General features: G+C 48.4%; 2 protein-coding genes across 4 annotated transcripts in view; both read left to right on the forward strand.

Annotated features, from left to right (window-relative positions):
• Window positions 1-1,363: 1,363 nt before the first annotated feature.
• On the forward strand, window positions 1,364-16,659 carry PMVK (phosphomevalonate kinase). 3 transcript variants are annotated; one of them, XM_019954310.2, is made up of 5 exons: window positions 1,364-1,706; window positions 4,162-4,225; window positions 6,790-6,942; window positions 9,572-9,701; window positions 10,852-16,659. In XM_019954310.2, the coding sequence occupies exons 1-5, from the start codon at window positions 1,612-1,614 to the stop codon at window positions 10,986-10,988; spliced, it is 579 nt and encodes a 192-aa protein (XP_019809869.2). In that variant the 5' UTR covers window positions 1,364-1,611; the 3' UTR covers window positions 10,989-16,659. The 3 variants fall into 3 exon arrangements, with proteins under 3 accessions (XP_019809869.2, XP_019809876.2, XP_019809883.2); XM_019954317.2 differs by lacking the exon at window positions 4,162-4,225 and having other exon boundaries at window positions 1,366-1,706; XM_019954324.2 differs by lacking the exons at window positions 1,364-1,706; window positions 4,162-4,225 and adding an exon at window positions 4,287-6,273.
• Window positions 6,814-19,757, forward strand: part of KCNN3 (potassium calcium-activated channel subfamily N member 3) — a 235,065-nt gene continuing 222,121 nt past the window's right edge. The window contains exon 1 of the mRNA XM_070785496.1: window positions 6,814-6,942. The gene's annotated coding sequence lies outside the window, so the exon portion shown is untranslated. The remainder of the gene's footprint in view (window positions 6,943-19,757) is intronic.

Below are 19,757 nucleotides of genomic sequence, written 5' to 3' on the forward strand. Positions count from 1 at the left end.
CGCTCAGTTGTGTCCGACTCTTTGCGAACCCATGGACTGCAGCATACCAGGTTTCCCTGTCCTTCACCATCTCCTGGAGCTTGCTCAAACTCACGTCCATCCAACCATCTCTTCCTCTGTCGTCCTCTTCTCCTCCTGACTTCAGTCTTTCCCAGCATCAGGGTCTTTTCCAATGAGTCGGCTCTTCGCATCTGGCACTTAATAATAAATGAAGCGCATTTTGTCATATATTTTCCTCATTTCCTTCTTAATACAACCCTGTGAGATGGGAACTCAGAGTGACTTGCTGAAGGTCACATTCCTGCCAAGTGCTGGGATGCCAAAGCTGGGATTACAATTCCACTGTAGGCTTCCTTCGAAGTGCATGCAAAGGTGCAGTGCTTTCAGAGTTGCTTACAAGAAAAAAAACCCTTCCCAAAGTCCATTCTTTTTGTATCTGACCACTCATCATTCTATTTTCCTTAGCTGCTTCTGTGCCATCTTTTCCATGTTCAGAGAATTAACGGTTTCTCCCAAAGGAGATTTGCACACCTCACTTCTCTTTACATGACAGCATGTAAAACAGAAGCAGTAATGGGTTGCAGGCTGTTTTGACAAATTCAGAGAGATACAGGGCAGCGAGCCATAGCTAAAGACAACTCCACTTCCTTAACTGGGGCTGGCTGGAAGCGGCTGTGGGCAGAGTCAGAGCTGGGAATTCAGGGTAGAGACAGGTCACTGCCCCTTATTTTGCCCCTTGAACTCCTAGTTGAGAGCTATACTTCAGATAAAACTAGATAATCTAGTCCAGGAGTGGCTTCAAAGAGTCTTTTAAACTTATTTTATTCTAAGCTCTCTGGCTTCAGAAAACTTTTGGAGAGGAAGCCGCGGCTAGAAAACCAACGTGAGTTTTCTTTCCTAGCTTAAAGGTTCGAACTGCAGTAGCCTCACTGACTATAAAACCTATTTAACAATAAAATACAGCATGTTTGACTAAGCCCCGCCCACCATGACATCACAAAGACACGCCCCTCGAGTCCTCGCCTTATTTCGCATCCAGAAACACCTATTTTCACTGTGGGGGGCATATATGGATTTGCTTTAGCACATGCATTAAAATGAACAGATAAACAGGGAGTACTGAAAGCTTTCGCAATATGAACAAGTTTATTCTTTTTTGGGTGTGTTTGTAGGATTATGTGGCAGGCAGTGTGAGGTTCAGTTAGGAAATTTTAAGACGTCACCACCCCGGGAAGAGAATAGTTGCGTTCAACTCCCTCCTCCCCACGTGTCACGCGTGTCAGCTAAGAAGGCGGGGCCGTGACGTCAGGTTGTGGGCGGGTTGGACGATTCCAAATGAGTTCTGGTAGGGGAGCTTCTTTAAGGGAGAAGGCTGCCCTAGGAATTAACATTCTTTCTCTCCATATTCCACTTGCGCAGGCTTTAATTTAAAACCACGGAAGCACGTGTGCTGGCTGACTGTCGTCTCCACGGCTATGAAGAAGACGGCGGCGGGGGCGGAACCCCTCCTTGTTGCCGCTCCACCGAGTGGCCGCGTCCATTCTGGGCCGGTGGTCGGATTTAAGGGGTAGGGAAAAGTTAGCTTTAGGGATCGCAAAGCGTGGTGACCCCATGGCCCCGCTGGGAGGCGTACCGGGGCTGGTGCTGCTGTTCAGCGGGAAGAGGAAATCCGGGAAGGACTTCGTGACCGAGGCGCTTCAGAGCAGGTGTCCGTGGGGTGGGGAAGGAGGAGGACCGGGAGACCCCGAATCATGTGACACGAAGGGTGTGTTGGGGTGTGATGGAGTGAGCTTTGGAGTTGGGGTCCTCAGGTTGCAGGGCAGAAGGAGCACTGGGTGGACAGAAGTGGAGGATTGTCACCGTCAGGAAAAACAGCAGTCTACACACACCCACCTCAAAGAAGCAGGCGGGCTATAGATCTTTCAAGAAGTATTAGTAACAGTTGCTACCAAGGCGCTTTTTATACACCATTCCTAATCCTCCAGAGAGTATTTTGAGGTAATGTACAGAAGAAGAAACTGAGTCACAAAGGATTTGCCTCAGACCACACCCCAGGTGTACCTGACTCCACAGACAAATCCTTAGCTAGCACTCCACCTAGTTGATGGGATTTATTGAGCCTTTATTGTCTGCCAGATACTGTTGTTAGGTACTGTGTGGTATTTTCAGTCAGTATCTTCATTTTGCACATGCAGAAAAGGAGACTCTGAAAAGTTCAAATGACAAACCACCCAAATCTGCCAGGAACACAAAGTAATTGGTAGATCCAGGACTCAAATTCAGCTTTCATCTAGCTTGAAGGAATGAGTTCTTTTTGCTTTTCCCCATTGCTTCTTTAATACTTTTTTGTTTAAGTGTCTTTTTTTTTTTTTGGCCTCTGCTTGCATGCTTTTGAGACTTAGTTCCCCAATCAGGGATGGAATCCCAGCCCTTAGCAGTGAAAGCGTGGAGTCTTAACCCCTGGGCCACCAGGGAATTTTAGCAGGTTTTCTCCCAAAGGAAGATGTTCTGTGTAGGAGCATTTTTTTCTGGGTAAGGAGAGCACAGAAGCCAGAGAAGGTGGAGTGGGGCTTCTCTCCTGTTGAAGGCCAGTGTGTTGAGGGTGCTAGGAGGCTGCTTTTGGGAACCATGGGGAGTCTAAGAGGTTGTGGAAAATCCAAGGCAGAGTTTGCCACCTGAATCTTTCACTACTAAGTATCTGCCACCTTTTTCCAAGTTACATTTCTCCACCCAGCACATCAATCAATTTGTGGTCAGAAGCACAGACTCGGGAAGTAGACTGCTGGAATTCAAATCCTGACTCACGACTTTATTCAAGTATGATCTTGTCCAAGTTTCTTATGCATTCTGTTCCTCAGTTTTGTCATCCATGAGTTGGAGATAATAGGGTGATTGTAAGGATTAAATGAGATAATGTGCACAACTCTTAGCACCTAGTTACAGGTATGGCTTCCCAGGTGGCTCAGTGATAAAGAATCCGTCTGCCAATTCAGGAGACACAGGACATGTTGGGCTTTGATCCCTGGGTCTGGAAGATCCCTGGAGTAGAAAATGGCAACCCACTCCAGTATTCTTGCTTGGAAAATGCCAAAGACAGAGGAGCCTGTTGGGCTACAGTATTTGGGGTCACAAAGAATTAGACATGACTTAGCAACTGAACACACCTGCACAGGCACTGGGACTAAACATTGGCTTGTATTTTTATTTTACCAATGTGTGCGTGTGTGTGCTCAGTCGTGTCCGACTCTCCAGCACTCTGAACTGTAGCCTGACAGGCTCCTCTGTCCATGGAATTTTCCAGACAAGAATACTGGAGTGGGTGCCATTTCCTACTCTAGGGGATCTTCCTGATCCAGTGATTGAACCTGTGTCTCCTGCTTTGACAGGCGGATTCTTTACCACTGCACCACCTAGGGTGCATTTTACAATACTGGCTTTGTTACTAGTACTTGACTTGCAGTGGCCCTTGGGGTGAGTCTGTTTTCCTCCCTCAACCTCAGTTTCCTCACCTGAAACATGGAAATAAGAACACCCACCTCACCATGTCAGTGTTTAAGTGAATCTGTGAGCATCTCACAGTCAGGGCAGAAGTCATGTATCTTTTTTTTTGGCCATGTGCAGGCAGGATCTTAGTTCTCTGGCCAGGAATTGAACCCCCTACCCCCTGCAGTGGAAGCATGGAGTCTTAACCACTGGACCAATAATGAAGTCCCCAAAATCGCATAGCTTATTCACATTTGTATCACCTGGATCCAAATACAATATCCAACAGATGGCTGGTTGAGTAAATTGAGCAAGTGAATGAATGAGTTGTTATGTGTGCAGACCAAGTCCTTTAAGACTGAGATAGCCCTGGCTATGAGAGAACAAGTTCGGGAGCCCAGCAGTAACCTAATCCACCCTGAATATTCCTGGGGTCTTCCCACTGTAATTATACGTTTATTTGTCTTACTTGTTAGTTTCAGGGCTTTTTCACATTTGAGTTTCATGTTAATCCTGTGGGAGACAGAACAGACATTGTTACCCCATTTTACAGATGAGGAGATCAGGGAAGTTGAGACCTGACAAGGTTATATGGGTACTGACATCTGACATGGGGCTTCACTCCTCTGGGGCCTGGAAGCCTTAGGTTAATGGGGTCCGGCTCTCCCTGTCTCACAGGCTAGGGGCTGATGTGTGTGCTATCCTCCGGCTCTCCGGTCCACTCAAGGAGCAGTACGCTCAGGTAGGTGGCAGCTCTGTGGCACCTGGTGGGTTGGAAGGAGCCAACTCCCAAGCTTTGTTTACTGTGCTGTCGCTTGAGTCACTAGCAGGGTCCCTATGACCCTGTGCTGCAGGGTGACACACAGCTCTCCGCTTTCTATAGGTGGACCTATAGGGTGGCGTTTTCCATTTAAGTTTCTTTCCCATTGGCCTTACTCACTTCAGGCCACCTTCCCTAGAGGATGTTCAGGAAAATGTGTCCAGAAAAGGCTGTAGATGTGAGTTGGCAGCTCTGATGCAGTGTTATTGGTAACAGTCTGTACCCTTGTTCAAAAAATATGACACAGATCACCTCCCTCGCCCCCTCTAAAGTTGGCCCGCCACAACCCATGGAATTCTCCCCTTAGAAATTTAATCACATGACTTGTCAAGTTATATTGTTACGTGAAAAAAAGCAAGATGTAGAACAGTGTATAGAGAACACTGCTGTTGCTAAGTCGCTTCAGTCATGTCCAACTCTTTGTGACCCAATGGACTGTAGCCTGCGAGGCTCCCCTGTCTATGGGATTTTCCAGGCAAGGATGCTGGAGTGGATTGCCATGCCCTCCTTCAGGGGATCTTCTAGACCTAGGAATGGAATCCACGTCTCTTACATCTCCTGCATTGGCAGACAGGTTCTTGACCACTAGTGCCACCTGGGAATACCGTAGAGAATGCTGCATTTATATAAAAATGGGGAAAATTGTAAACATATTTGCTCATATATTCAGCCATTCAACAGATACATACGGAGCGCATTCAGCACCATTCTGGATGCTTGGGTTGTGTAAGAGCCTGGGCAGGATACATAAGAGACTGGACTACTGGCTGCCTCCAGGAGGGGAGCTGTGTGGCTGGGGAACAGAGAACGGAGATGCTTCACTGTAAACAATATTTATTTTTTGAGTTTTGAACCACGTAGATTAAAAAAAAAATAGGACTGTAAAAAATAAACAGGAATCTCAGAACCTTAGATTTTAAAAAGGGAGCCTGGAAGTTGGGATCAGCTGCCCACACCATGGAGAGCCTGCGCTTGGCTTTCGCTTGCATTTCTGCCCTTGACCTCTAGGTGTGTCCTTGTACTTACGGTTCCTTGGTCAGCTGGCCCGTGTCTGGGCGGCTGAGTCCACGCAAAATGAATCTGTTCCCTCTGCCATTGGTCTTCTCCCACCAGCACAACAGACGCATTTGTAGGGTGGCAGCCTGGGGGGTCCTGGGGTAACAGAGTCAGTGGTTTTCAAAATCTTTTCCTCATTGAAACCTTTCCCAAATGAAATTGGATGCAGAGATTCTTTGTATCCAGTAGACAGACTGGGAGCAATTTTGAGTGAGGGGGAGGTACTCAGCCTTCCCCAGTGGGGCTTGACACTTCCAAATCCCAGGGCTCAGAGGAACAGTTTAAATACCACTGGTCTGCTTCCAGACTTCCCGAATGAGGCCCCAGTCCAGACTGCCGAGCCAGGCTGGAGGGTGGGGTAGGGCCAGTGGGCAGGAACTGGCGTTTCTAAAACCTCAGTAGGAGACTCTGATAGGCCAGCCTGCCCCTGCTGTTTTTAAGTCCAGCACCACTTCGTGCCTTACACCCATTACAAAACAGATTCAAAATGAAACGTTAACGCATTGATTTCTTCAGTTGCAGTGGGGACTGTAAGTGACAGGCCGACCATAATGCCCCTGGCAGCTAACCTTCTCCCATGGTAGAGTTCGTGGGAAACTAGTTTATAAATGGGAGATGGCTGTTGGCCTCACCTTGGGACTAGGTGGTAGTAGTGATTTGACTGGCTGGGCCACGGCCCCCGCAGTTTGCCCATGAAGAGACTGAGTGGGGAGAGGGTCTTGCTGCATTGAATGCCAGGGGAGCTGAAACCTGAACCCTCCCATTCTGGGGCCCTCTGATGGACCCCGTTGCTTGCAGTGTCCCTGGAGAAAGGGAGGCCTGCCTGGAAGCAGCTGCCCAGGGCGTCAGAGCTGCCCCTCCTGCCTCAGGGTTCCAGGAGTGCCCGGAGCCAAACATAGGCTGACTCAGCAAAGGTGCCCGGAATTGGGAGTGAGGAAGGGGATGGGGGGATGGGAGAGAGACAGGGAAGCCGGGTCTCCTGGGCTTTGGGATGGGGACAGACAGTGCCAGAAGGCGTAGTGGAAGGACACGGAGTGCAGTGTTTTAAGACTTCCCACTTCTGGGTGAAGGCTGAGCCTGTGTGCCCAAGGGAGGCAGACTAATTCCAGGACTAGTTTAAGCCAGAAATAATTGGGAAGGTAAAACCGTTGCAGAAGAGAAAACCACATCACCCATTTAAAGGCAAGCCAAGACAGTTTCTGGATGACCTCAAGACTTTTCTTCCATCTATCTGCCAGTGCTCGGGATTTCTCAGTTTCTAGGCTGCTTTCCCTTGCAGGCCTCTGTCCTGGCGGCAACCTCATGAGTCCTTGCAGCAGCCCTCAGGGAGGGCGGGTCAAGGTGGGGGTGGTGGGGCACCCTCTTTCTGTTTTAGGGGAGACCAGCGAGGTTGAGAGGCTGGTGGCATAAACAGAATGTGCATTGGGCAGGAGCACGGCTTGGACTTCCAGAGACTTATGGATGCCAGCACCTACAAAGAGGCCTGTCGGAGCGACATGATCCGCTGGGGCGAGGAGAAGCGCCAGGCTGACCCAGGCTTCTTCTGCAGGAAGATTGTGGAGGGTGTCTGCCAGCCTGTCTGGGTGAGTGGGCTCTATGGTGGCACTGAGAAAATCTGTTTCCCCAGCCCTCCGTCCCTCCCCAGGTATGTCCGTTTCTCTCTCTCCACGGCCACCTCCCTGGCCCAAGGCCCCGCTCTCTCTCACCCAGACAACTGGAGTAGCCCCCACACTGGCCCCTGCTTCGGCTCTTGTCCCTTGTGATCCATTCATCACACAGCAGCCAGAGTGACCTTTTAAAAACACAAACCAAGTCATGTTTGGAACCCTTTGTCCTGCCGTTCTGATGGAGGATTGAAATCCTTAACATGAACTTCTGGGCCTTGATTGATCGGCTCCTGCTGCCCTTCGAGCCTCCTTGTTCCTTCAGCTGCAGCAACATGGGCTTTCTCTCTGTTCCTGAAATAAATCAACCTCCTTCTGGAATCAGGGCCTCCACCCGTGTCCTTCTACCTGCCTGGAGCGCTCTTCCTTTCTCTCTTCACCTGGTTCGGTCCAGCTCAGCGTCCGTGGCGCCTCCATCGGGAAGCCTTCCGTGATGCCCAGGTCCTAACTGGTGCTCCCTCTCAGGTGCTCCTGTAGCTCCTTACCCTTTCCCTTCCTCATTCTTTCAGGCAGCCAGTGGCACCTTCTTGTACCAGGACTGGTTCCAGGTGATGTGGGGATACATCATGTGAAAATCTGAAGTCCATACTCTCAGGATACATACATTGTGGCTGGGGGTAGAGGGAGTTAGGCCCTAAATAAATATAGAATATGTGGAGATAGCTACTAAGGGGCAAAAGAAAGCAGGCCACAGCTATGAGGAGGCCCTGGTTGCTGCTTTGTTAAGGGTATTAGGGAATGCCTCACTGACATGATAACATTTGAGCAGGACCTGCAGGAAGTAAGGGGTGACCTAGATGGAGTTTTGCAGGTGAGAGTTGAGTGGCAGGAGGTGAGGTCAAGTCATGCAGGTTCTCTGGAAGAGCCTGGAGTTTGCTCTGAGTGAGATGGGGACTCACTGGAGGCTTTTGAGCAGTGGAGAGGCATAATCTGATCGTAAGTTATTTTAAAGATGATCTAAGATTTAAGAGGTACTTCCTGGCTGTTGGGAGGAGGGCAAGAGTGGAAGCAGAGAGGCCAGGCCAAGGATCTTTCCACAGGACAGCAAAGTGGCCATGGCTTGACTCGGAGTGGCAGGGGAGTGGAGAGAGGGGTAAATTCTGTACAGGTTTTGAACATAGAACCAGTAGGATTTCCTGATATGATGGCTCTAGGGTGGAAGGACAGGCGACAACTCCAGGGATTTTGTTCTGAGCAGTTGGGCAGCTGGAGTTGTCATTTTCTGAGACAGGGATGATGTGGCAGAACAAGTTTGGGGAGAAAACCAGGAGTTTGGTTTCACAGTGTTAAGGTCCAGGTGCAAGCTGATACGTGCTGTGATTGCCCGGTAATTAGTGAGGCTGCTGGCTTAGAGTGTCTCTCCCACTGGACTGTGAGCTCCCTGAGGGCAAGTACCAGGTCTGCCTACAACTCTACTCCAAGAGTCTAACACAGTGCCAGGCACACAGCAGGCGTTTGACAGGTGTGTGTTAGTCGCTCAGTCGTGTCTGACTCTTTGCGACCCCAAGTACTGTTGCCTGCTAGGCTCTTCTGTCTATGGGTTTCTTCAGGCAAGAATGCTGGAGTGAGTATTCTTCCCTTCGTAGTATTTGTTTAATAGTTGGCTGAGTGACCATGCCCGCAGCTTGGACAAGAACATCTGGTCTCTTTATTCACTGATCATTCATTCATTGACTGTGTGCTCCTGAATGCTCCCTGTGGGTCAGGCGGTGCTATGGGCCAGGGACAGAGTAGTGAGTAAGACACAGTCCTTCCCCTCATGGAGCTACTCTACAGAGCAGGGATCAGACAATCAACCCACAGAGAGAGAATGATGGTTTAATGAATACTTAGTGGTCAGAGAATAAACAGCGTATCAGAATTGAGAGGGACAGGAAGGGAGCCAGGATGGTAGGGTCAGCTTGTCCCAGAAGGTGACATTTGAGCAGAAACCTCTCTGAAGTGAGGGAGCCAGGCAGAAGGAGCAGGAAGGGCAAAGGCCCTGAGGAGGAGACCTGGTTGGGATGTTTAAGAAAGGGCAAGGTTGTCAGCTGGACGCAGCAGAATGAATGAAGGGAAGGTGACAGGAAATAGGTGTCAGATCTTAAAGGGCCTTGTGAGCTGGGGTGAGAGTTTTGGATTTTATTAAAATGATGGGAAGTCTTAGAGGGACTTAGGGCAGGGGACTGACAAGGTCATATATCCATTTTGAAAGGTGTTGGGGGCAGGGACTGATTAAGGTATCTTTGTTTCTGGCCTGGGTTTGTTCATCTGTAAAATGACTGGCCGATCTGATTTCAGAGCCTGAGGCCTCTTCACCTCACAGCACACAGGGTGGGAAGAGCAGGGCTCAGGCTGCATTGATCAGGGAGGGATGCCTCAAGGGAGGAGTGGCTGTCCCTTCCAGCTGGTTGGGTGATCACAGGGAATGGGGCTACACTTGTCTGGGCTCTGAGGTCTGGGCTCCTGCTTACTGGGAGTGGGGCCTGGTCTCCCTCGCTCCCCTTTGGCTCCAGCGTCCGGTCCTGCTGCTTCCTGTTGGTCACTGGTTCATGTTCTTTTCCTGTAGCTGGTGAGTGATACACGGAGGGTGTCTGACATCCAGTGGTTTCAGGAGGCCTATGGGGCTGTGACACAGACGGTCCGTGTGGTGGCCACGGAGGAGAGCCGGCAGCAGCGGGGCTGGGTGTTCACGCCAGGTGAGCTGCTCACAGCCTCTGCCCCAGGGCTTAGCATGCGGGCTGGCTGGCCCCCTTTGACCGGGCTACCCACCCCTACATTCCCGGTCTTCCGCTGTCTCCCTGGCAGGCTGGGGAGTGTGAGCAGGGGGTTATAAAAAGGAGTCTGAGGTCTGGGCTCAGGAGTGCCTCCAGATTAATAAGTGGAGTTGAGTAGAGGATGGTGTCCTTGGGGTAAGGGTTTCCCTGTGACCTTGGCCTGGTTCCCTTACCTGGGTTGTCTTCTCTAGGCCAGTGGGCTTCTGGAGGTCTGGCTGGGACCCTCTGCTGCCCCTGGTCCTTCACCTTTGTGTTCCAGCCTGGAGGGGGCACTGACAGTGGGTCAGAGGGCAGGCCTGACAAACCTCACTCCTGTTTGATTAACACAGTGGGGGATGGGGAGAGGAAGCTCTCTAGATGGCCCTAGTGGTGCCAGCCCAGGACCTGCTCTGTGGCAGTTGAGGGACATAGCTCAGGTGTCTTCCCTGCCCCGGGTCACTGTGACTTGAGGGATCAGTGGGTCTGACTCTTCCTAAACAAGGTGAATAGCTTCCTAATGGCAACCCACTCCAATATTCTTGCCTGGAGAATCCCATGGACAGAGAAGCCTGGTGGGCTACAGTCCATGGGGTTGCACAGAGTCACGACTGAGTGTCTAAGCACACTCATCTCCTGGGCACTCACTCTGGCCTGGGCTAAGCGTTTTGAACACATTATCTCACTTTATAGTCACAGCGGACCCACCAGGTAGATGCCCTTGTTACCAGCCTCACTGAGAATGGCACATGCTGCCTCCTGAGGGGCCTGAATTGGAGATGTCGGGATAGAAACTGACACGACCGGCTTTACATAAAATGAAAACAAAATTGCCATTTGGATTGTCTGTGGTTTGAGATGGCAGTGACAAGTGAAGATGTCAGTGGGCCCCTCTGCGGGACTCAGGTGCTGTGGGCCGCTGAATCTGATGTCCCGGTATTTCAGGAGTGTGGGAGTGCCCTCTGGGGTGAGTGGTGCTTAGCTCTGAGGGGCTGAGGAGCATTCAAGAGAGGATGGCTCCTTGTGGGGCCCGCAGGCCTCGATGCCCTGTGTTTGTTGGGAGGGACGGGCCTGACCTTGCCATACCTCTCTGCAGGGGTGGACGACGCTGAGTCAGAGTGTGGCCTGGACAACTTCAGGACCTTCGATTGGGTCATTGAGAACCACGGGGATGAACAGCACCTGGAGGAGCAGTTGGAGCACCTAATAGAATTTATCCGCTCCAGACTTTAGCCGGCAGCTTCTAGGAGCAGGCCAGGGGCCGCTGGGCTGAGGGTCGGCTGACTGTGTTGGACATGCGGTTGCTGATGCTGGCCAAGGTTGGAGAGCAGACAGAGGGCCTGGGTCAAGCTTTCTGGGGGCTGATAGGTGTCAGACAGGAAACCGCCAGGGACCTCATTTTGTCATGAAAAGGACAGCCCTGCCTCTTTACGAGGAGACTTAAAGGGCAGAGGGAGGGAGTTGGCTGTGTTTGAAGCAGAAGCATCACCATCTCCACAGGCGCCAGGCCTGTCAGCCTGGGGTGGCCGTGATTCCCTGACTGGATGTTCTCAGCCCCTTGTTCTGAGCAGGAGTCTGGGGCTCCCCAGTGTGGATATAATAAACCTCTTTGGAGCACCTGCTCAGAACTGGACATCTCTCTTCCCAGATGACAGCTCAGCTTGCGTGGGGCTCCATAGTGTCTGGGTTGACCTGGTGGCTCTGGGTTCCTGCTCTGTCTCCCCCCTGGGCTGCAGCATATCCTGCAGAGGCCGACCTTGATCTGGGCCACTCGGGTAACAGGCCTGTGTATGTCTGAGGCAGGATTGGAGTCTAAGGGTCTCATCTGCTGGGATGGCCCCAAGAGAGGCTCAGTGTTCCACAGAAAGTGCCACCAGCAGGTACCCAGAAGGGCTGGGGTGTCATAGAAAGCCAGAGGCACCAGATGGCCAATGGATGGCCCTTGGTAACCATTGAGAGGCCCTGGGCAAGTCATGTAACCTCAGCTTTCCCATAGAAGTCCTTGGACTTGACCCCGCTTATTTATAGAACCTTATGTGTGTGTGTGTGTGTGTACCAAGTCACTTCAGGCATGTCCAACTCCTTGCGACCCCTTGGACTGTCACCTGCCAGGCTTCTCTGTCCATGGGATTCTCTAGGCAAGAATACTAGAGTGGGTTGCCGTGCCCTCCTCTAGGGGATCTTCCCACCCAGGGATCAGACCCGCATGTCTTATGTCTCCTGCATTGGCAGGCAGGTTCTTTACCACTGGTGCCACCTGGGAAGCCCATAGAGCCTTATGCTGCTGCTGCTGCTAAGTCGCTTCAGTCGTGTCCGACTCTGTGCGACCCCATAGACGGCAGCCCACCAGGCTCCCCAGTCCCTGGGATTCTCCAGGCAAGAACACTGGAGTGGGTTGCCATTGCCTTCTCCAATAGAGCCTTATACAATATCTAAATTTCTTCCAGATTCTTCACAGCCACTCTGTGAAATAGTCAAGGAGGACATTTTTATTTGCATTTAGCAGATGCCAAGGACTCAAGAGAAGTAAACAACCTGTCCAGGGTAGAGGATTAGTAAATGTTGGCACTCTGGCCAGGACACAGGCCACCTGACCCCTGACCGGGGCCCTCGGCCATGTACCTTTGGGGTTTGGTGCAAAGCCGCAGGGCCATCCTGGCCATCCTACTGCGTAGCCTGGGCCCGCCACCTCTCTGGCACTGACTTTGTTCTCCTATAAATTCTGATGGTTCACACTGATAAGGGGACAACCAAGGAAATTCCATCAATTTCACTGTGACCCACAGTGAACTCTACACATTCCTGCCCACATCTCCTTGCTAGATCACCTCTTCCTGAGACTAGTCCCCTGGCTCCCCCACAGGCCTGAAAGCCGTGGACTCCTCTGTGTCCCCTAACCCCCGGCTGATTGGTCTCCAGGTTATGTTAATCTGCCTTGCCTGTGTCCGTTACTGAATGCCAGTCTGTGCCTGACACACAGTGAGGCCAGACAAGACTGAAATGTCAGAGTTTGGAGCAGAGAGAGGTTCACTGCAGGGCCACGCAAGGAGTCGGGTGGCTTCTGCCTTAAAAGACCCCCAACTCCCGGAAAGCTTTCAGCAAAGCTCTTTTATAGGAAAGGAGGGTGGCGTGGTTAGTTGTTGCAAGCTTCTTGGCATCAGATCCTTTGTTCTTAAGGTCAGGTCAAGGTCCGGTCACAAGGTTGCTGGAAGCCTCCACCAAAACAAATGTTATTTTCTGTTCTGACAAAGAAGGGCAAAGTCCCAAGGCTCAACTTTTGCTCTCTGAGGCCCAGGCTAAGAGGAGGAGTCCCTGGGCTGGCTGGTTACTCTGCCCCAGAGCGTTGGTCGAGTTCCCAGTCTGTGTCCTTCCACCAGTGTCCAGGCCCTGCTGAAGAGGCAGATCTCAGCGGGTGGCGCACTCAGGGGCAGGTCCCCATAGCCTGCCCAGCCCTCATCACTGAGGGAGCCAGGCGCCCAGCACACAGCCAGCCCTTGGGCTTTTCATTTAAACTGGAGCGAATCATTTGGGTGGGATCAGTAGGGATACATGTTGTAGCAAATGCCCATCGGGTTAGTTCCCAGCTCACAGCAGCTGCCGTTCTATGAGAACAGCTCCACCCATAAAGATAGACCTGAAGTCATGATGAGCAGTGACCTTGCAACCTAAACTTGACTTCTGGCCACCTCCTAGGGGGTAGACAGCTGATCTCAGCTATATCAATTTTTGAAATGTGAATGGAGACACTGAAGCTGGTTGAAGCTGTGACCTTAATGGCAGTGTCCGTGCACTCCAGTGCTGAGGGAGGCCTCTGTGGCTGGTGACCTGTGGAGACCAGCACCACCATTACGCCGCAGAGGGGGAATGGAGGAGAGGACGCAGCTGCTGCAAGGCCTGGGCCTGGCCAGCAAGTGGCCGTGGCGAGGGCTTTGGAGCTCTGTGAGAGACAGCTCTCCGCCTGTCCCCGGGCCCCCCAGCTCACCCACCAGCTCTGAGGCTAGAGAGCCTGGATAGCCCCAGGGAGAAGGCCGAGATAGCCTCTCACCTACTCTGCCGTGAGGACCACTGCCCGGCTGACTGTTGGTGAAGTGGCACCTCTAACCACAGCACTAAGGGTCTGGAACTCATCACTGAGCACCTGCCCCGCCCCATCACATGTCTTCCCTCTGGGATTCTCACTGGAAGGTAAACTCCCTGATGCTCGGGCCGTGTAGTCCTGTCTCCTAGAGCTGTGGGTCCACAGTGGGCATCAGACAGTGGATGTGATTGGAGGCAGGGTGAGGCAGGACTGAGGGAGTCATGCTGGGTGGAATCCTGGGGGTGGTCATTTCATGCGTTGGATGTTTCTTCACCTCCCAGCAGAGGCTCTGATCCAGGCCCCCTACCACTCCCCCTGGGCCTGGAACCTCTGCTTCCTGCTGGTATTGAGGCTGCTGGGGTCCTTTCCAACAGAGACTCTGGCTCCTTGGGCCTCCCCTTAGTTCTGCTCTTTGTGAGGGCTTCCCTGATAGCTAACTTAGTAAAGAATCTGCCTGCAATGCAGGAGACCCTGGTTCGATTCCTGGGTAGGGAAGATCTGCTGTAGAAGGGATAGGCTACCCACTTCAGTATTCTTGGGCTTCCCTTGTGCCCCAGCTGGTAAAGAATCTGCTTGTAATACGGGAGACCTGGGTTCGATCCCTGGGTTGGGAACGTTCTCTGGAAAAGGGAAGGGCTACCCACTTCAGTATTCCATGGAGAATTCCATGGACTATACAGTTGCAAAGAGTCAGACATGACTGAGCAACTTTCACATCACTTGTGAGGTCACTTCCGCCTCAGCATTGTACCGGACTCAGAGATGACTGATTTGTTTTTCTTTCTTCCTAGCTTTAGTGAGCTGTAATTGACATGTAATATTTATAAGTTTAAGGTGTACACATGATATTTTGATATATATTATCTATTATGAAATAATTACCACAAAATTGGTGAAGAGCCGACTCACTGGAAAAAGATCCTGCTTCTGGGAAAGATTGCAGGCAGGAAGAGAATGGGGCAGGGGATGAGATGGTTGGATGTCATCACTGGCTCAGTGGACATGAATTTGAGCAAACTCCAGGAGATGGTGAAGGACAGGGAAGCCTGGCGTGCTGTAGTTCACGGGGTCACAAAGAGTCAGACATGACTGAACAACACCACCTCTGTCACCTCACATAACAGTCATTTGTTCTGGGTGATGGTGAGGACGTGTAGCAACTTCCAAGTATATAATACAGTATTGCTAAGTACAGTGACTATGTGGTACGTTAGATCTCCAGAACTTGCTCATCTCATAACTGAAAGTTTGTAACCTCTCACCAACATCTCTCCATTTCTCTAACTCCCAGCCCCTGGCAGCCAACATTTTACTCTTGTTTCTGAGTTCAGTTTTTTTTAGATCCTACGTGTAAGTGAGATCATGCAGTATTTATCTTTCTTTGTCTGACTCTTTCACTTAGCATAATGCCCTCAAAGTTCATCCATGTTGCTGCCAAAGGTGGGTTTCCCTCTTTTTTTTTTTTTTGTTGAAAATATTCCATTCTGTGTAAACCTAGCACATTTTCTTAATGCATTCACTCATTGATGGACAGTTAGGCTGTTTCCAGGTCTTGGCTAGTGTGATTGATGCTACAGTAAACATGGGGGTGCGGATATCTCTGAAATAGTTGTTTTCTTTCCTTCAGATGTCTGCCCAGCAGTGGAATTGCCCTATGATCACTGATTGTTGTTAATTAAGTTTAAACACCAAGAAGGCAGGGATGAAGCAGAGAAGGGAACGTGGGGTTGGTGGTTCTCATATGTCCCTTGTAGGGGTGCTGACCTGGTTCCTGGCTCGGAGTGTTTGGAAGAGTCACAGGATGTGACTTGGGAAGCCAGTGAGTCTACTCCCCATCCTTCGACAGGTTGGCACTGATGCCTCTTAATGTGGGAGGACCCAGTGGCTAACTAGAGTCACTTCTACTGGACTTGAAGATTCTCTGCACTTTAAAAGAAACCCTGAAATTTCTCTAAATATCAAAATCAGTAATAACCCTGAATTTTGATGCCCTATGTTAGGATGAGAGTTTTAACTCCTTTTGTTTCAAGACATTCTCCCCACCCTCCTGTTAATTTTGTATATGGTTATGATCTCAGAATATTGCTCTTAGGTTATTTTTAATCTTATATATATCACTAACATTCTCTTAAAATTTTACTATTCTGCTTTTAAACTGCTAAATGGAGGTATAATTGGTATTAATTGCACATATTTAAAGTACACAGTTTGGCAAGTTTTGATATTTGTAAATGCCCATGATCACAACTATGATGATCATACCCAGGACTTCCCTGGTGGTCCAGTGGCTAAGACTCCGAGCTCCCAACGCAGGGGGCTTGGGTTTGATCCCTGGTCAGGGAAGTAGATCCCATATACCACAGCTGAGAGTTCTCATGCTGCAGCTAAAGATCCCAGATGCTGTAACGAAGATCTGGGATCCTGTGTGCAACTGAAGACTGGTGCAGCCAAATAAATAAATATTAAAAAAAAAATGGACATATCCATCATCCTGAAAAACTTCACCATGTCTACCCTTCCTCTCCCAACCCTTGTTCCCAGGCGACTACTGCTTTGCTCTCTGTCTCTATAGATTAGTTGTCATTTTCAATAACTTTGTATAAATGAGCTATACACTGATAGTCTTTTTTGGTCTGATTTCTTTCACTCAGCGTAAGTTTTGAGATCCATCTACATCACTGCAGGTTCATGTGGGTAGTTTGCTTCTTTTTATGCTGTTGTGTGGTATGAATATATCACCGTCGTCTGTTCATTCACCTGTTGAACATTTGGGTTCTTTCCAGTGTTTGGATATAACAAATAAAGAAGCTATGAACACTCAGGTAACATTTTTGTGTGTGGATATGTATTTTCATTTCTCTTGGATAGATACATTCTTAACTTTTTAGGAAGCCATCACATTGTTTTCCAAAGTGGTGGTAGAACATGCCCCCCAGTACTGAATGAGAATTCCAGTTGCTTCATATCCTCACCAATGCTTGGTATGGTCAGTCTTTTTAATTTTATCTATTCTAGTAGGTATATAGTAGAATCTCATTAAGATTTTATTTGCATGTCTCTAAGATTAATTTGATACAAATCCTATGTTCAATTTTGATAAAAATCTCTCAGCAAACTGGGAATAAAATGGAGCATCCTCTACCTGAAAAAGAACATCTACAAAAGCCCTATAACTAACAGCATACTTCATAGTGAAATACTAAATGCTTTCACTCTAAGACTGGGAAATGAGGCAGGGTTGTCCACTCTTATTACCTATTCAACATCATATTGAAGAGTCTAGTCTGTAATAAGAAGAAGAAATAAAAGGCATCTGGATTGGGGTGGGGGGAAGTGTAAAAATGTCTTTATTCACATATGACATGATCATTTATATAGAAAATTTGATGGAGTCTCCAAAAAACTACTAGAATTGATAAGTGAGTTCAAGATTTCAAGATATAAGATCAATGGATAAAAATAAATTGTATTTCTATTTATAAGCAAGAATTAAAATAGGGTTTCACTGGTCCAGTGGTTAAGAATCTGTCTGCCAATTCAGGAGACAGAGATTTAATCCCTGGTTCAGGAAGATTCTACACGCCTCGGGGCAGCTAAACGTATGTGCCACAACTACTGAGCCTGAGCTCTGGAGCCTGTCTGTGCCCTCCGACAAGAGAAGCTACTGCAGTGTGAAGCCCTCACACCACAGTGAGAAGGAGCACCTCATCTCTGCAACTGGAGAAAGCCCACAAAGCCGCGAAGACCCAGCGTAGCCAAAAAATAAATAAAAAACTAAATCTTAAAAAGTTTAAATAATGCAGATTAACTATAGCATAAAAAACATGGAATAGAGGTAAATCTGATAAAAGATAGCAAAATCTGTACACTGAATTCATTAAAGATGACCTAAAAAGCAGAGATTATACCATATTCATAGATTGTAAGAATCAAGATATTCAATTTTATTGAGACATCATTACATACAGTGAAATGTACTGGCTTTAAGTGTACAATTTGAGTTTTGACAAATGCGCATATCTGTTTAATAAAAGTCATTTATAAAATAGAAATGTTTTCTTCCCTCTAGGTTTCTTTTTCATCCTTCCTAGGAAGTCAACCCCTGTCCCCCCCAGAAACAACTGTTGTTTTAATTTCTTTCATATTAATTAATATGAATGAATTAATTCATTCATATTAATTCATATTAATTTCTTTCATATATTAATTTTGCCTGTTGTGGAATTTCATATAAATGGCTAACATCCAGTGTGAAAACACATTTACAACAATTATTTTTTATTTTTAAAATTAATTTTTATTGGAGTATATTTGCTTTACAATGTTGTGTTAGTTTCTGCTGTACAGCAAAGTGAGTCAGCTACATATATATCCATGTGTCCTCTCTTTTTTGGATTTCTTTCCCATTTAGTTCCTGAGCTATACGGTGGGTTCTCGTTAGTTATCTATGTTGTACATGATATCAATAGTATATATATGTTGATCCTAGTATTTATTATTTAGTGGCCATGCCATGCAGCGTGTGGGATCTTAGTTCCCTCGCCAGGGACTGAACCTGGGCTCTGGCAGTGCAAGTGGAGTCCTAACCACTGGACTGCCAGGGGAATTCCCCAACAATTTATTTTTTAGACTTAACTGGTTTACTGCACACTTTTGAGTTTTTCCATGTTACCTCAACTTCCTCATTTTTGAATTGTGTATTTTACTTCCTCTTCAGATGCCTTCAAATACTTTTTTCAAAAAGGGCATGTGGGTGGTATGATTTTCTGAGCCCCTGTGAATGCGAGAGTGACATTCTGTTGCCTCTACACGTGGACAGTGCCTTGGCTGGCTCAGGATTCATGACCTGGTTCCACTGTTAGTGTTCAATGTTGAGGAGTCCGAGGTCACCTTGAGTTTTGTTCCTTTGAAGGTAACCTCCTTTTGCTGTCTGGATGCTTTTATTTTTTTTTCCTTGGCCTTCACTTTTGAAATTCAAATTCTGGCATTCTCCAAGGCAGAACGTGGACATGTTTCAAGAGAAAAAAGTTGGTGCTCATTGTTCCCTGTAAAGCATTATGGAGAAATGAGATGGAAATTTAAACTGTCTCGTATATCCAAGAGCCAGCCTGAAGGATCCCCCTCAACAGAGAAGTTGTCTCTATCAGTGTCTTTACTTTGAGTGGCTGGACTCCACCGTGGCAAATTCTTGTCCCCTGAAAGAGGATTTTGGTTTTGGAAACAGCCAAAGGAAATTTGGTGCTAAATTCTGCTGAGAGAAGTGAGGTAAGAGATATACTTTTTTTTTTTTTAAGAGATATACTTTTTGGCTAGAATAAATAATGCCTATAGTTCAGTTCAGTCAGTCATATCTGACTCTTTGTGACCCCATGGACTGCAGCACGCCAGGCCTCCCTGTCCATCACCAACTCCCGGAGTATACTTAAACTCATGTCCATTGAGTCGGTGATGCCATCCAACCATCTCATCCTCTGTTATCCCCTTCTCCTCCCGCCTTCAATCTTTCCCGGCATCAGGATCTTTTCAAATGAGTCAGTTCTTCACATCAGGTGGCCAAAGTATTGGAGTTTACTCCCGGAGTATACTTAAACTCATGTCCATTGAGTCGGTGATGCCATCCAACCATCTCATCCTCTGTTATCCCCTTCTCCTCCCGCCTTCAATCTTTCCCGGCATCAGGATCTTTTCAAATGAGTCAGTTCTTCACATCAGGTGGCCAAAGTATTGGAGTTTCCGCTTCAGCATCAGTCCTTCCAGTGAATATTCAGGACTAATTTCCTTTAGGATGAACTGGTTGGATCTCCTTGCAGTCCAAGGGACTCTCAAGAGTCTTCTCCAACACTACAGTTCAAAAGCATCAATTCTTCAGCTCTCAGCTTTCTGTATAGTTCAACTCTTGCACCATACATGACTACTAGAAAAAC

This window comes from Bos indicus, chromosome 3 (assembly GCF_029378745.1).
Source record: "Bos indicus isolate NIAB-ARS_2022 breed Sahiwal x Tharparkar chromosome 3, NIAB-ARS_B.indTharparkar_mat_pri_1.0, whole genome shotgun sequence".
In the NCBI taxonomy this organism is placed as follows: Eukaryota; Metazoa; Chordata; class Mammalia; order Artiodactyla; family Bovidae; genus Bos; species Bos indicus.

Bases quoted from the DNA above. Each gene is read 5' to 3' on its own strand.
- PMVK (XM_019954310.2), top strand. From the start codon at position 1,612: ATGGCCCCGCTGGGAGGCGTACCGGGGCTGGTGCTGCTGTTCAGCGGG. The intron at 1,707-4,161 runs GTGTCCGTGGGG...CCTGTCTCACAG, and splicing joins ACCGAGGCGCTTCAGAGCAG to GCTAGGGGCTGATGTGTGTG. The intron at 9,702-10,851 runs GTGAGCTGCTCA...ACCTCTCTGCAG, and splicing joins GGGCTGGGTGTTCACGCCAG to GGGTGGACGACGCTGAGTCA.